Genomic DNA, 14940 nt, shown 5'->3' with positions numbered 1-14940 from the left:
AGTTATAAACAGTAAGTCACAGGGAGGTAGTGTGCCGCACGGGGACCATAGTCAACAATGTTGTACTGTAAATCTGAAAGTTGCTAAGAAAGTGAATCTCAAAAGTTCTCATCAAAAGAAAAATTTTTTGGTCACTTTGTGTGGTGACAGACAGTGACTAGACTGAGTGTCAGGATCATTTAGCAAAGTATACACATGTCCAGGAACGCAGGGTGTAGCTGTAAAAGCGTTAAGGCGGTCTGAGCAGAAGGAAGGCACTTCTAGCTTACAAGGGAAGGAGCTGCAGGAAGGAAGAGCGTCGGAAGGGAGGAAGGAGGGTCACTGCATATGAGGATAGAGAGACACCGGTTTAGAGAGGGGGCTGTCCTGGATGAAAGGTGATCCTAAGATGACATGAGGGAGAGAGCAAAAATATTCAAGTAAAAAGGGGGAACATTATCCTGAGGTGTTAAGAACTGAACTAGGCTACTTTTAATATTTAATAAAGAGAATTACAATACCCATTTCACAGATGATACAGAGGTTCAGAGAATACTAAAAGCAAATAGTTAGCAAGTGACAAAGCCAGATCAATTCTAAGCCAAGGAAGCCTGCTAACAAAGTCCAAACCATTCTGTGCCCCCAACACACCATTAAACTCCAGGTAGTACAAAGAAACATGAGCCAACATTCCTTAGAGGGTACAGTGGAACTCAATCTCCCTAAGCTGTTTTCCTGAAGGTAACAGTAAATGAAAGGAGGGGTTGGCTGCAGAGCAGTCTCACTAGGGGTAAAGAACTCTTCCTAGGAAGAGTAAACACCAAACTGCTACATATGTTCAAATGGAAGACCTGTTCTAGAAAACAAACCAATTAAGAATACACAATTCAGGGGCGCCTGGTTGGCTCAGTGGGTTAAGCCTCTGCCTTTGGCTCAGGTCATGATCTCAGGGTCCTGGGATCGAGCCCCGCATCGGGCTCTCTGCTCAGCAGGGAGCCTGCTTCTCCCTCTCTCTCTCTGCCTGCCTCTCTGCCTACTTGTGATCTCTGTCAAATAAATAATAAAAATCTTAAAAAAAAAAAAAAAAAAAAAGAATACACAATTCATTCCACAAACGTTTGCTATGTACCTACTATGTGCCCGAAATAGTTCTAGGAGGTAAAAATGGAGAATCAAAGTTCCTATTTCTTACTGTACACAACTTAGTGAACCACACATATTGTAGCCATCCTTAATTCTAAGACAGTAGTTCTTTATTTTGGCTGACATCATCCCCAGCGGAGGACTGATAAAACAAACCAACAAGAAAACATGAAGCCAGATCAGGTGAACAGATTCTGATTTAGTAGATCTGAAAGCGAGGTTCATGGATCTATTCTGGGATTTTTGTAGGTTATTTCATTCAATCTACTATATTTTATTCAATTCTTTTCTTGTTTGTACATTGATTCGTCAGCTTATTCTTTTACATTTTAGTATATGTGCTGCCGAAGCGAGCACTCTTTTATATTTTATTATATTTTTAAACAATATCTGATTCATTTGTGGTTCTCTTCTTTGAAAATATTTACAGCTGGAAGTATAATCCTAATCCTCTTTACCTATTTTGTCCATCCCCTCCCCTTCCCGCTGGCAACCACTAGTTTGTTCTCTGTATTTAAGAGTCTATTTTTTGGTTTCTAGATTTCACATATAAGTAAAATCAAATGGTGATTTGTCTTTCTCTGTCTGACTTATTTCACTTAGCATAATACCCACTCTAGGTCCATCCATATTGTTGCAAGTGGCAAGATCTCATTCTTCTTTTATGGCTGAATAATATTCCATTTTATATACATATATCACTTCTTTAGATTTCTCTACTCACGTGTCTATCAGTGGATATCTGGGTTGCTTCCATATCTTGGCTAATGTCAATAATACTGCAATAAATACAGGGGTGCATATCTTTTTGAATTAGTGTTTTTCTTTGGGTAAATAACCCAAGTGAAATCACTGGATCATATGGTAGTTATAGTTTTAATTTTCTGAGGAACCTCCATATTGTTTTCTGTAGTGGCTACACCAGTTTATATTCCCACTAACACTGCATGAGGCTCCCTTTTCTCCACCTCCTCGCCAACACTTGTTATTTCTTGTCTTTTTGATACTAGCCATTCTGACCGGGATGATGTGACAGCTCATGGTTTTGATTTGTATTTTCCTGATGATTAATAATGATGAGCATCTGTTCATGTGCCTTTTGGCCATCTGTATGTCTTTTCTGGAAAAATGTCCATTCAGGTCCTCTACCATTAGATCTTTTCTTGGTGTTGAGTTGTAGAAGTTCTTTATACATTTTGGAGATCATCCCTTTACTGGACGTATCACTTGCAAATGTCTTCTCCTATTCAGTAAACTGCCTTTTCATTTCATTTCATTTGAATTAGTGGTTTTCTCTGGGTAAATAAAGAGCAAAAGCTCTTTATTTTTGTGTAGTCCCAATCGTTCATTTTTGTTTCTTTTTTCTCTTGCCTGAGGAGACATGTCCATAAATATGCTAAGGCCCAAATCTGTCCAACAGATTATTGCCTATGTCTTCTTTTAAGAGTATTATGATTCTGGGTCTCACATTTAAGTCTTTAATCCATTGTGAATTTATTTTTGTGTTGGGTCTAAGAAAGTGGTCCAGCTTCATCCTATCCGGTTTGCCCAGTCACATTTATAAAACAGACTATCTTTTCCTCATGTATATTCTCACCTTTTTTGTCATGGATTAATTGACCATATAACCATGGGTTTACCTTTGCACTATTCTGTTGCACTAATCTATGCATCTGTTTTCCTGCCAGTACCGGATTGTTTTGATTGCTCCAGCACTGCAGTATATCTTGAAATCTGGGATGGTGATATATTCAACTTTGTTGTCCTTTCTCAAGACTGTTCTGACTATTCGAGGTCTTTTGTGGTTCCACACAAATGTTTGAATCATTCATTCTGGTTTCTGTGAAAAATGTTATTGGTATTTTGATAGGGATTGCACTGAATCTGTAGACTGCTTTGGATAGTATGGACATTTTAACAATATTAATTCTTCTAATCCATGAGCATAGAATACCTTTCCATTTGTCTGTGTCCTCTTCAAATCCTTTCAACAATGTCTTAGTTTTCAGAACACGGGTCGTTTACCTCATTGGAACATGGTTGTTTCAGATTGGCATGTTCCATTCAGTAATATGCATTTAAGGTGGTTTTACCCCTTTTTATACTTTAACAACACTGGGTAATATTCCATTGTCTGCATATAGCACAGCTTGTTTACTTACTGGAGGACATCTAGATTGCTTCCAAGTTTTGTTAATTATGAATACAGCTGCTATAAACACTTGTGTGTAGATTTTTTGTCAGGACCTAAGTTTTCATTTGGGAAAATGAATACTTAGTTTTTAAATCCAACATGTAAACCCCTCAGATCCTTATTGACATGAGGCAGAAACCATAATACTCTGATTCTTTATTTCGTGGCTCAACCACGTGGAGAACTACACTTAGAGTGGTTTTGAGGAGGTAAATAATGCGATGAGAAAAGGAGCATTAGACCGAGTTCAGACTAAAGCAGAGATATTCATTTTTTTCTATTTTTTCATGGCAAAACACACACACTCCTGTAAGTGCACAGGAGAGTGATCTCACTGTTACTATCAGATTTGCCATCACCATTATCATCATCATGTTTTCTACACAACAGTGAAGAGCTTAAGGTGCTCAAAATAATTATACTCTCATTCATTACGTAAGAGGCCAAAATGTTTGTAAATATATAGATGTTAGCAAACATTTCAGTACAGATTTCAGTGCAAATCCCTATCGTCTCTTAAAGCTGTGAATATATTAAAAAATAAAGCAGCTTACACATTTAGACATGCAATACAGAATAACTATACAGATAAGGAAGATACTTGTTTTTGCTATACTTAATCCATAATTACCTTAGTTTTATTTGCTAACTTTGACCCTGATTCATCTTAATTTCCTTCCTTTATCTCTCTGCTCCTTAGATTTATTCTGATGCTATTATACATATCTATGTCATCTGTCTGAAATCTTTGTTGGTGCAAGACAGACAGTATTAGAGAATAAATCAAATAATCAAGGTAGTTCAAACCTCATTAAGCTCTCTGAAAACTGCTTCTACATTCCTTTTCTCTTTTTTACAAACTAAAATTCTCCTTAGAAAAACTAATTTCTAATTTTTTGGTGTGAATTCCTTTTCATACCCATTGTTAAAAAGTCTAACATTGCTAGTGATCTAATTTCAAACTGAGAGTCTGTATTACCAGTTGACTAAAAATAACGTTAAAAAATAGCAAAAATAGCACTATACCTAAAAAACTACTTAAAGGTCTCTTAAACTTTGGGTCTCTTTTATATACTTGTTTACACTTTGCATAATAAGAACTTGGAAAAATATAGAAAAAGGATAAGAAACAAAATTAAAGGAATCTATAATACATTTTACTCAGAGAAATTTCTGGTCACTTTTGACTGTATCTTGCTATTCCTCTTTTTAATGCTACAATTCACTCATAAATAAAGTGGGGGGGGAAGGCTGAAGCCAATGGCTGGTTCTACTTCAGTTTCCTCAGCCCCAAAGGAGTCCAGTCTTCTCTACGCAATCAAACATAAAACAACTTCTGTCTCTGTCATTCACAAACACATCTCACATACACAGTCCCTGTTCCTAAGTGGATGAGGTCTGATAAGACAAAGGAGTATGACTGCTATAAACACGTCTTATCCTGTCTTTTCTAGACGCTCATGACTTTATATATTTATATTTGAAAACTCACCTCGCTTTTCAAAATGTTACCTTATTCTACTTCACTTAAGTCAGCCTTCTCCACACACCTGTATCAAAAGGCTGTTTTTAACTCCGATGGCATTGAAAGAGGCAGTTTCTAAATCTTGGCTAAAAACTTGATTTAAGGGGCGCCTGGGTGGCTCAGTGGGTTAAAGCCTCTGCCTTCGGCTCAGGTCATGATCCCAAGGTCCTGGGATCGAGGCCCGCTTCAGGCTCTCTGCTCAGCGGGGAGCCTGCTTCAGCCCACGCCCCCCACACTCCCCTTCCACCTGTCTCTCTGCCTACTTGTGATCTCTGTCAAATAAGTAAATAAAATCTTAAAAAAAAAAAAAAACCTTAAAGTACATATACTTGCTTCCCCAAATTAACCAATCTATAGCCATAAGACCCATCTACAAAAAAGCACATGCCCTTTGGAGCTGATGTCTCATATACGGTGACCATATTTCTTTCACCTCAGTCTTGAGCAATGAATACTTCATTCAGAATGCAAAGGTGGTGTTAAGCAAGAACTGATGCCTGAAAGTAAGCAGAAATAGCAGAAATATATTCCTATTCCACAATGATACATTTCACGACAGAACCAAGTAATTACATCTGGTTTGATGAGGTGTAATTATTTTCACTGTTAAACTAGCCCTGTACTTCTTAGAAAGACTCTTTGGATCTCCTCCCTGCCTGTCTATTTGGAGTGAAAACAACAGGAAATGGGCTAATGTGAAAAGCCACTCGCTCGGATACTTGTTATTGAGCTTATGTAAAACGTCACATGGCACTTGTGACCCAAGGATATTTCTGCCATAAACTATTAATAAAAACAGAGGATACGATATTCAGCTCTTCCTCGGAAAACGATCGGAAGGTCTAACCAGCCATCCCTATAAGACCAATGGCCGTGAAATAACACTGTTAGGTATAAGATGTTTCTTTTCGGATGTCCGGCTCCATGGATCACTCCTTACAGCAAACATCTCTGCCCATTACCTTGCAAATCAGAATCAGTCGACTTTGGACTGCTCCTGGCCCGCCGCTCCGTTTTCTTAATTCCTGGCCCACCCCCGCTGCCTCCACTGCCTCCGCTGCCTCCAGCGCTGTGGCCCTTCCCATAGCCATTGTACACGGGTGTGCAGTTGCTTTTGTAGATAGAAGACGGGGGACTGTTGAGGCGGTTCTGGCGGTCAATCTGGCGGTCTTTCAGTTTTTTGTGTGGAGGCTTGCTGTACTGGTCTTCCCGGGTAATGTAGCTTGACATTCCATAGAGCGGTATGATTTCTGAAACGGAGGATTATGACAAACACACACTCAGTCTACATTTTATGTATGTATTTAGTTAGTTAGTTTTGTTTTGTTTTATTTACTTGTCAGAGAAAGAGTGTGCAAGCACAAGCAGGGGGAGTGGCAGGCAGAGGGAGAAACAGACTCTGCTGAGCAGGGAGCCCCATGCAGGAGACATCCCAGGACCCTGGAATGTCACCTGAGCAGAAGGCAGACACTTAACCAACTGGGCCATCCAGGCGCCCCAGTCTACATTTTCAGTAAGAAATTTTAAATGGTCGGGGACGCCTGGGTGGCTCAGTGGGTTGAAGCCTCTGCCTTCGGCTCAGGTCATGATCCCAGGGACTTGGGATCAAGCCCCGCATCGGGCTCTCTGCTCAGCAGGGAGCCTGCTTCCTCCTCTCTCTCTCTGCCTGCCTCTCTGCCTACTTGTGATCTGTCAAATAAATAAATAAAATCTTAATAAATAAATAAATAAATAAATGGTCAAAAGACCTGGCTCCTGAAGAAGGAGTTTAAAAAACTACTAAATATTTTTAATTTTACATATATATAGAATACATGTTTAAATTGTTCCCATTCATTTTGAACCAACTGAAGAATGATCATTAAAAACTGTATTGTGTGAAAGAACAAATAAAACAACTGTAGTGCATTTTCATGAATGTTCCAAAAATTATGGAAAATACTGAAGATAAGGTTACTGTCCCTGAAGAGTTCATATTCTAATTGAATTTATATATAGATTTTGTTGTCAAAAATCACTGTCCAATGTTTTTTAACCGCAATATATCGAAAACAAATCAGAAAAAAAAAAAACAGCCCCATAAACGTGTCCTTAGAATCAAGACACTTAAAACAATACTCATCGTTATAAACAAAATAGCATTTCTTCTGAAAAGCATATAACATATGGCTTCTCGGCCTTTTGGCTAAGATCAAGTGAAAAGTGTATAACAATCAGAATCTAAGGAGTTGTTTATGGCATGTGAAAAAAGCCAACTTCTGAATAAAACTTACTAACATGATGAGATGAAAAATTTAACTAAAAATAATCAAAGCTCACAGAATCAGGGGAAATGTTCAAAGAGAAACAGCAGGAGTAAACAGAAGCCATCTCTGCAACCTGGTGGCTCACGTAGTAAGCTGTGGTCTCAAGCGTCTATTTTCGAGTAAACTAGAGGCAAGATAAACTGACTAGTAGAATGTCACCTGGCTTCATTATGTAGAATTTTTTTTTTTTTTAAGATTTATGAGCACAAGTAGGTGGAGGAAGAGAGGGAGAAGCAGACCTCCAGCTGAGCAGGAAGCCCAAAGCAGGACTGGATCCCAGGATCCTCGGATCCTGAACTGAGCCAAAGGCAGACAGACACTTAAGCGACTGAGCCGTTCAGGAGTCCCTATTATGTAGACTTTTAAGTGGCTCCAAAAAAAAACAATGGGAGCTTACAAAACAATTTCTGATCTTAGGGGAAAACATTTATTTTAAATTAAAAGATGTTAAAATCAATTAAAAATTGCATTTAGACATTAATAAAAATGACAATATATAACACAGAGATTGGGTCCTTAAGTGATAATAAGAAAAAAGGGCCCCCATACGCACAGAATGACCAAGTAAGTTAGCATTCCAAGCTGAATATTTCTGAGAGTGAAAGGTAGCATTCCTACCCTGTCTCTGGACAAGAGACCTAAATGGGGCCTGTTTTAAGCATACCAGGAATGCACACTCCCCTTACTTAACATAACTGACCTTTCAACTGATCAATGGTAAAGCTCCACTTTTCTTTCTGTTCATATAGCTTAGAGAAGATCTTTAAAAAGCAAATCTTCACAAGGTAACCAAACTGCACTAAAGAATGTAAAAACACAAATGCAATGTGATTCAGAGCCTATGCCCAGGGTGCCTGGGTGGCTCAGCTGGTTAAGCATCAGACTCTTGATTTTGGCTCTTGAGTCATGATCTCAGGGTCAAGAGATAGAGCCCCACATCAGCTCCTGACTCAGAGGGGAGTCTGCTTGAGAGTCCTTCTCTTTGCCCACCCCCCACCCCGGGCTCACGCTCCCTCTCTTGTTCTAAGAGCCTATGTCCAATTAAATCATACCCAAATATACAAAAGGATATTAATTGTTTTAAATATCACAATACGTTATACTTGAAATTTAAGATATTCACCATGGACACTAATATAATAATCTTTTAAAACACGTTGAAACTTTACTCCTCCGGTATGGGAAATTAAATGTTTTAAGTTGTTTTTAGATACATACACCGGGAAGTAAGGTAAGGGATATATATATAGGGCTTTTAAACTATAAAACAAAAGGATTTTGTTTTTTGCTTTCTTTAATTTGAAATCAATGAGGCACTTTCATTTTTACATTATTACACCATGTTATTACAATGAAAATAAACCAAAATACCCTCTGAAAGAAAAACACTTTTCTTCTTAATTCTAATGACCATTTAAATCATACTGCTGTCTAAAATTGAAGAGGACATCATTTACAAAAGGTAACTACATGGCTTCCTACTAACACACTGTGTAAGGCACTCTTCATCAAGCAATTAGCCAGTCGCCAAGGCTTTTAGTCATTAAGCTCAGACCAAATCAGAAAACTCTGACAATACTCAAATATTTCATGTGCCTTGTGTCAAAGCACTGAATACTTTCTTAAAAATGACAGTTAATTATTTTTTTCAGATTTTATCCAAATGCTTTCATGGCATTTCCTCACTCTGTTTGGGGGGGTTATGTCATTAGGCAGGAAGATTTTATCAATACAAAATTATCAATGCCATCATTTCTCCATGCCCTGCTATGATAGCACTTGATTCTTCTGAATTTTGTATTTCTAAGTACTGAATTTCTAACTACTAAAACAAACAAAAACCAAAACAACAAACTCAAATTCTATCCCTAAGTTGGAAGAGGATGTTCCACTTAAAATAACCATCTCAAATTTTTATTTTGTTAGGGAAAAAAATTACGATATGAGTTAAGCATACAGGGGGAAAAATATATATACATACATAATTGATAAGTGAAGTTTACAGTAAGTTGCTATTCCTTATACAGCAGGAATTCTCGTATTCGAACCAATAGAAAGAAATGTTTGAAGTGATAAAATGCTTCAATTCATAGAAGAAAATCACTTTGCAAAGCTTTAGACATCTTAGCTATTAAAGTCTGATTTTGGGGGGACACTTGGGTGGCTTAGTTGGTTAAGCATCTGCCTTCAGCTCAGGTCATGATCTCGGGGTCCTGGGATGGAGTGTGGCTTTGAGCTCCCTGCCAGTGGGGAGCCTGCTTATCTCTTCCCTCTCCGTCTGCTGCTTCCCCTGCCTGTGCTCTCTCTCTCTCTCTGCCAAATAAATAAAATCTTTTAAAAAAAAAAAAAAAGTCTGATTTTTTTTACCCTCACGTATCTGGTTTCTTAGTATCCATTTTGATAGAAAAAGGCTTTAGACTCAACCAACACCAAGGCCCAAACTAGAAAGACGTAATGTCTGAGACTCTTTCATGTTGAGGTGAGTACTTGGCTACTAAACAGTGAAATTGGTTGAAGTAAAAACGGGCTTCAGGAGGACCCTATCGAGGAGATTCTGAGTTCTACTAAGATTGCCAACACAGGGCATCTGGGAAACTGAGTCCTCTATCCGAGTTTTCTGATTTGGTCTAAGCTTAATGACTAAAAGCCTTGGCGACCGGCTAATTGCTTGATGAAGAGTGCCTTACACAGTGTGTTAGTAGGAAGCCACGTAGTTGCCTTTTGTGCAACTGGGCACAAAACGCTTAATTTTCCTTCTGCTGCTAGGCCATATGGATGCCTAGGCAACAATGTCCCACAGTTCCATCTCAGGCCACTGTCACAGAAAAATAAGAAAATGGGACACAGGAACATAATGCTACATCATTCACTTCTTACTACAGTAACAAGTAGCTATCCCACTCCCTTCTCTTTTTGCAGTGGCTGGAACAGGGGGCAGAATCTTGGAAAACACAAAGAGCTGAAACCCACAAAGGAATCTTTGCAAGATGCGCTTCAAGACAAAGGAAGCTAGGAATTTCTTGTGAGCTTTCTACAGCCAGTAGATCCCCTACCAGGCTCACTGCAGGAGAAACAAAGGCTCCATGGTTCTCCTAAGCTACTTCCGAGTTGGAACCTGTTTCAACAGCTCCCAATGCCAGCAATAATCTACTCACCTTGCTCGCCGTATATTGTAGGGGGAATATGGTGCTGAGGAAAAAACTGAGGCGGCATATCTCCAGGTCCAGTAACAGGTGGGTAGTAAGCCGTGTGTGAGTTATGAATAAAATGGGGGTGGTGAGTCAGGTAGGGGGGCAGGTGGTGGGTTGGAGACATGGCTGAGGGATAGCTTGGGGGGTAACACTCAGGAGACTGCGGTGTGACCACCACCCGGCGGACTCCAGTATTGTCTTCAATCACCTAAAGAAAACAGCAGAAAGAGACAGTGTCGTATATATTATCAACATTTCGTGGACATATATAGTATTTTACTGCTTCCCTTACTGGAATTTTCCTCTCCTCATGGAAGAAAAAAATAGTGCATGTTGAATTCTGGCTCTCTAATTCAAACCAATTTTTAGATGCGTCTTAGAAATAATAATGTTTAACAATGAAAACTTATGAAAATAAGCTTTCATCAACCACTTGATTCTGATTACACAAAACTTTTTGGAGAGATCAATGGCTTGGTAATAAATCTCGTTTGTCTCATAAGATTTTCCAAGAAGACCTGGAAGAAGACTTCTGAAGACTTCATCCAAGACAAGTGAATTTCATGTGTGATTTAGCAATGACTTTGAATGTAACTAATGGTTCACTGGTTTTCCAGAAAGGAAATTTCTGAGTTACATAAATGTACTTCACAGGGCAAGCTTTCCAGATGGGCTTGACAGCTTTTGACCCATTCCTGCTTTAGCATGACCGTACTATTTGTACAGGGCTTTCGGAAACAAAGAGAACATTAACTTCAGAGGCCAGGGAGTACCAAAGGTTCGTTTAATTTGGGACCAAGGATAGCAGATAAAATGAGGGGATTCCAACCAATAAAAAACTCAAACAATACTCAATCAAGATGGACACCTTTGCTCCCAAGACATCCTGATGACAATGGGAGCTGTGAAGGGAGACACTAGGACAGGGGACCTGCTATAAGCAGAAGGAGCCCATCACCACTCTGTCCACACGTTTTTCAGAGGCTTTCTAATACCCTCAAGGAATGTAGCTACGGCAGTATAGTAACAATGTTTACTGCCTCTCTGGCCAACTCCATGGGACCTGCTCTCAAAACAAAGGCTTTTGTTGAGATGCCAGGTAAGAAATTACACAACAGATAACATAATTAAGAGGGAAAGCTGAGGAGCAGAGGAGCAGGGAAAGGCAGAATGAGGGATGCTTTAGGATTTGAAAGAATTGATAGTGCTGGGATAGCTCGGAGAAAGGCCCCTGGGGTCAGGGCCCAAGAGTACACCTAGATGCCAAAGAGACCAGCTGGCCTAATCAAGTATTTAAGACAATCAGGCACACACTGGTAGGAAGCTTGCTTAAAAAAAATAGTAATAATTTTAAACCACCACCACCACTACTAAAAAGCACTGAAAATTAAACTTGTATATTGAAATAGATTTCTCATTACACCTCAGGAGGCTGATTATAGGCCAAAATAAAATGACTTAATCATATCTAAAACATTCTAATAAAAAAATTATAATATGCTTTGTTTAAAAAAAAAAAAACTGTTTGATACAAAATGTCAAGTTTATCAATGTTAGCCTGTACATGAGTGTACGAGTTAGATCCCATCTGAATTAACAGCCAGTCATCTTTATGTTAAGAAAAGAAAGATTGTTATGTTTATTAATGAACCAATTAACATAATAATTTCAGAATTAATCACTACGTTAACAGTTCATTAAGATAACAGTATTAACTCCTTAAAATGAAGATTCTGAGTCATACTCCCTCCTAAAGCTCAAGATGGGGCTTTTTACGCATTCTTTAATAAATGTAACCTCTTCTGGGTTTTGACAAGCTAATCCCATTAACCCCATTTATGAAGGCATGGCAGTTGATAGAAGGTAGATGTGAAATGATGCTTAAACTATGACGTCGTTAATGCTATGTGCGTGCTAGCATCTTCTATATCATCTAAAATGCAGAGCGAGAAAAGGGCATTTGGTAATTGCAGTTTGTACAATTTTTGTGTACGTACAGATTTTTCTTACTATCTGATAGAAACACACATTATTCTATCGTCTTCCTTCTCCCCCACTCTGCCTCTGGCTAGTAAGAAAAAAGTAAGGTATATTCCAGATGTTCCTCCTTCACGGAACCTCCAATTCAATCCTGTGGTAGACACCAGAAGGTCCACAAAAGCAAAGTATTTGTTTTCTTAAAACTTGCAACCTGCATTACATTGATTATTGTAAAACTTCTAATGACCTACCAGCCACACAGACTCAGGCAATACAGTAAAACAAGAACACGGCCCTCACTAAATATGAAGAACTCTGGGCTTACTTGTAAACAGGAGCATATTACAGTGAGAAGAAATTATTTTAATTTCATTATAATTTCTAACTTGCTAAAAGAAAACACTTAAAAAATGAGGTGAACAGAAAGCACTAACAAAGAAAAGAATTCTACTACAGGGGAAAAAACTCTGTAAGAGATACAGAGCTAATACATTAGCTTTTTACCAGTACATTTTGAAAGAATAAGTACTGCCACTAATTTGAAAAATTAATAACTCTGATGCATAAATTATGCTTCACGAAAAGAGAAGTTTCCAGTCAGAAAACCAAGTAGCTCTTTGAAACCACAAATGGCCTAGTTATAATGAAAATTGTCTGACAGCCACATTTTTAATTATCTTAAATTATTCTGTGGTATTTGTTCATTAAAAATATTTTAAGAAATGAAATAATTCTAAAATAATGAGAAACAAAAATTTAAAAATATGCTGAATATTTTGTTCACTGTTCTTCCGTAACACAAACTGCAATATATTTATCAAATTCAGGTTTGATCTATGTCTAAGGAAATTGTGCTTATGTTCCCCCAAACAATAAGAAAATCCAAGGAGTAATAAAAATGCACAAAATAATAAGCAACTCAGGAAATCATGGTAATAGTACTCTTTGTTTAAAAATTAGGTTCCTAGGGATGTCAGGTAAGCATCTGCCTTCAGGTTAGGTCATGATCTCAGGGTCCTGGGCTAGAGTCCAGGGTCTGGCTCCCTGCTGAGCAGGGAGTCTGCTTCTCCCTCTCCCTCCACCCTTCCCCAGCCCCTGCTCATGTGCTCGCTCTCTAATAAGTAAATAACATCTTGAAATTAAAAAAAAAGAAAGTTCATAAAGAAGTATTACTAGAGAAGAATTCAGACATTTGAAAGAGTTCAGTCCAAAAATCCTGAGGCAATAAAATGTGCCTTCACAAGTGACCACTGAAAAGACAGATCCATTTGCTTTTGGGATGAATGAAATTTTGACAATATCCAGAGGCAGACAAATCACCTGTATTCAATTCAACAATTATTTCCTGTAACATACTATGAGCTAAGCACTGGATGTTCATAACTGAGGAAAAAAATAGGTAGGATTCATCTACATACTCTAAGAGTAATATAAAGAGAAACATCAGACTAAGTTCCAGTAAGTGCTCTTCAAAAATCAGAACACAGTATTGTTTTTTCAAAAATCACAACTATTCTTCATCTAGATTTTTTCCTAGCTCTGTGACTCAACAAAACAGTCACTCACCAATGTGCTAGTTTCTCAGACAGTCACCCATTATGGGCTTAAGTGTGTGCGCTCCCCCCAACCCTGCCCACTGCCACTCTTCACCAATTCATATATTGAAGTCCTAACTCCCCAGTAGCTCAGCATGTGACTATTTGGACACAGGGACTTTAAAGAGATAATTAAGGTAAAACGAGGTTCTGTGGTTGGGCCCTAATCCAATATGACTGAGACTGCTGTAAGAGGAGCAATTTAGGACAGACACACACGGAGGGAAGATCATGTGAGAACATAAAGATAGAAGATGGCCGCCTACAAGCCAAGGAAGGAAGCCTTAGAAGAAACCAAATCTGTAGCCTCTAGAATTGTGAGGAAGCAATTTCTGTCATTGAAGCCAACCACTCTGTGGTACTCTGTTACAGGAGCCCTAGCAAATCAACACAGCACCTACCAGAGCTCGATGGCCAACACGAGCTGGCTTGATTCTTCACCACGTCATTGAGTCTGCTCAATAAACATTCTCTGTGAAACGTCTATGTGCCTAGTACTCTTGCTAATCGGTGGTCTAGACACAAAGATGAGAGGCTGGAAAATAAGGTGCTCACAACAGGGAGAATCTCTGTCACACTTGCACCTCAATTTTCCTTCTGATCCGTACTCTGAAGTTTTCAGTATGTAGAGAATTACACAGAAGCTAGGTATGCTGAGAAATAAATACATAAATAATGAACCACAGGAAACAGAACAGCTGGGTTCTCAGAAATGTGAAAGGATTTAAGACAAACCAGTCTTTACTGACTACTTGCTGCTCTGCTTTAATACCCTCCATCTGAAACAAGGCAACACACGTGAAGGGCCTGGAACAGTAACGGACACCTGAAAGAAAAATCTTGCCTAGTCATTACTACTGTTAAGATTAACACCTCATTAAATCCTCCCAACAATCCTGTGAGGCATATCCAGTTATCCCCATTTTAGAGATTAAGAGGAACGAAGCTCAGGAAAGTTCAGCGAACTGACTCAAGGCCAGAGAGCAAAAGGGAAAGAGAGGGAACAATTTTGAGTCCCAAGAACTAA

General features: G+C 38.7%; 1 protein-coding gene across 1 annotated transcript in view; it reads right to left on the bottom strand.

The window, feature by feature from the left end:
* The window catches only part of FNDC3B (fibronectin type III domain containing 3B), a 190287-nt gene that overhangs the window by 131047 nt on the left and 44300 nt on the right, over positions 1-14940 (bottom strand). The window contains exons 4-5 of the mRNA XM_032842390.1: positions 10303-10546; positions 5804-6091 (exon numbers count right to left, since the gene is read on the bottom strand). Of these exons, the coding sequence (XP_032698281.1) occupies positions 5804-6091; positions 10303-10546 (532 nt within the window). The remainder of the gene's footprint in view (positions 1-5803; positions 6092-10302; positions 10547-14940) is intronic.

The sequence above is a fragment of the Lontra canadensis genome, unplaced genomic scaffold, assembly GCF_010015895.1.
Source record: "Lontra canadensis isolate GAN:19392208 unplaced genomic scaffold, GSC_riverotter_1.0 scaffold129, whole genome shotgun sequence".
In the NCBI taxonomy this organism is placed as follows: Eukaryota; Metazoa; Chordata; class Mammalia; order Carnivora; family Mustelidae; genus Lontra; species Lontra canadensis.
Note: the sequence above shows the minus strand (reverse complement) of the source record. Positions and strands in the feature narration are given on the sequence as shown.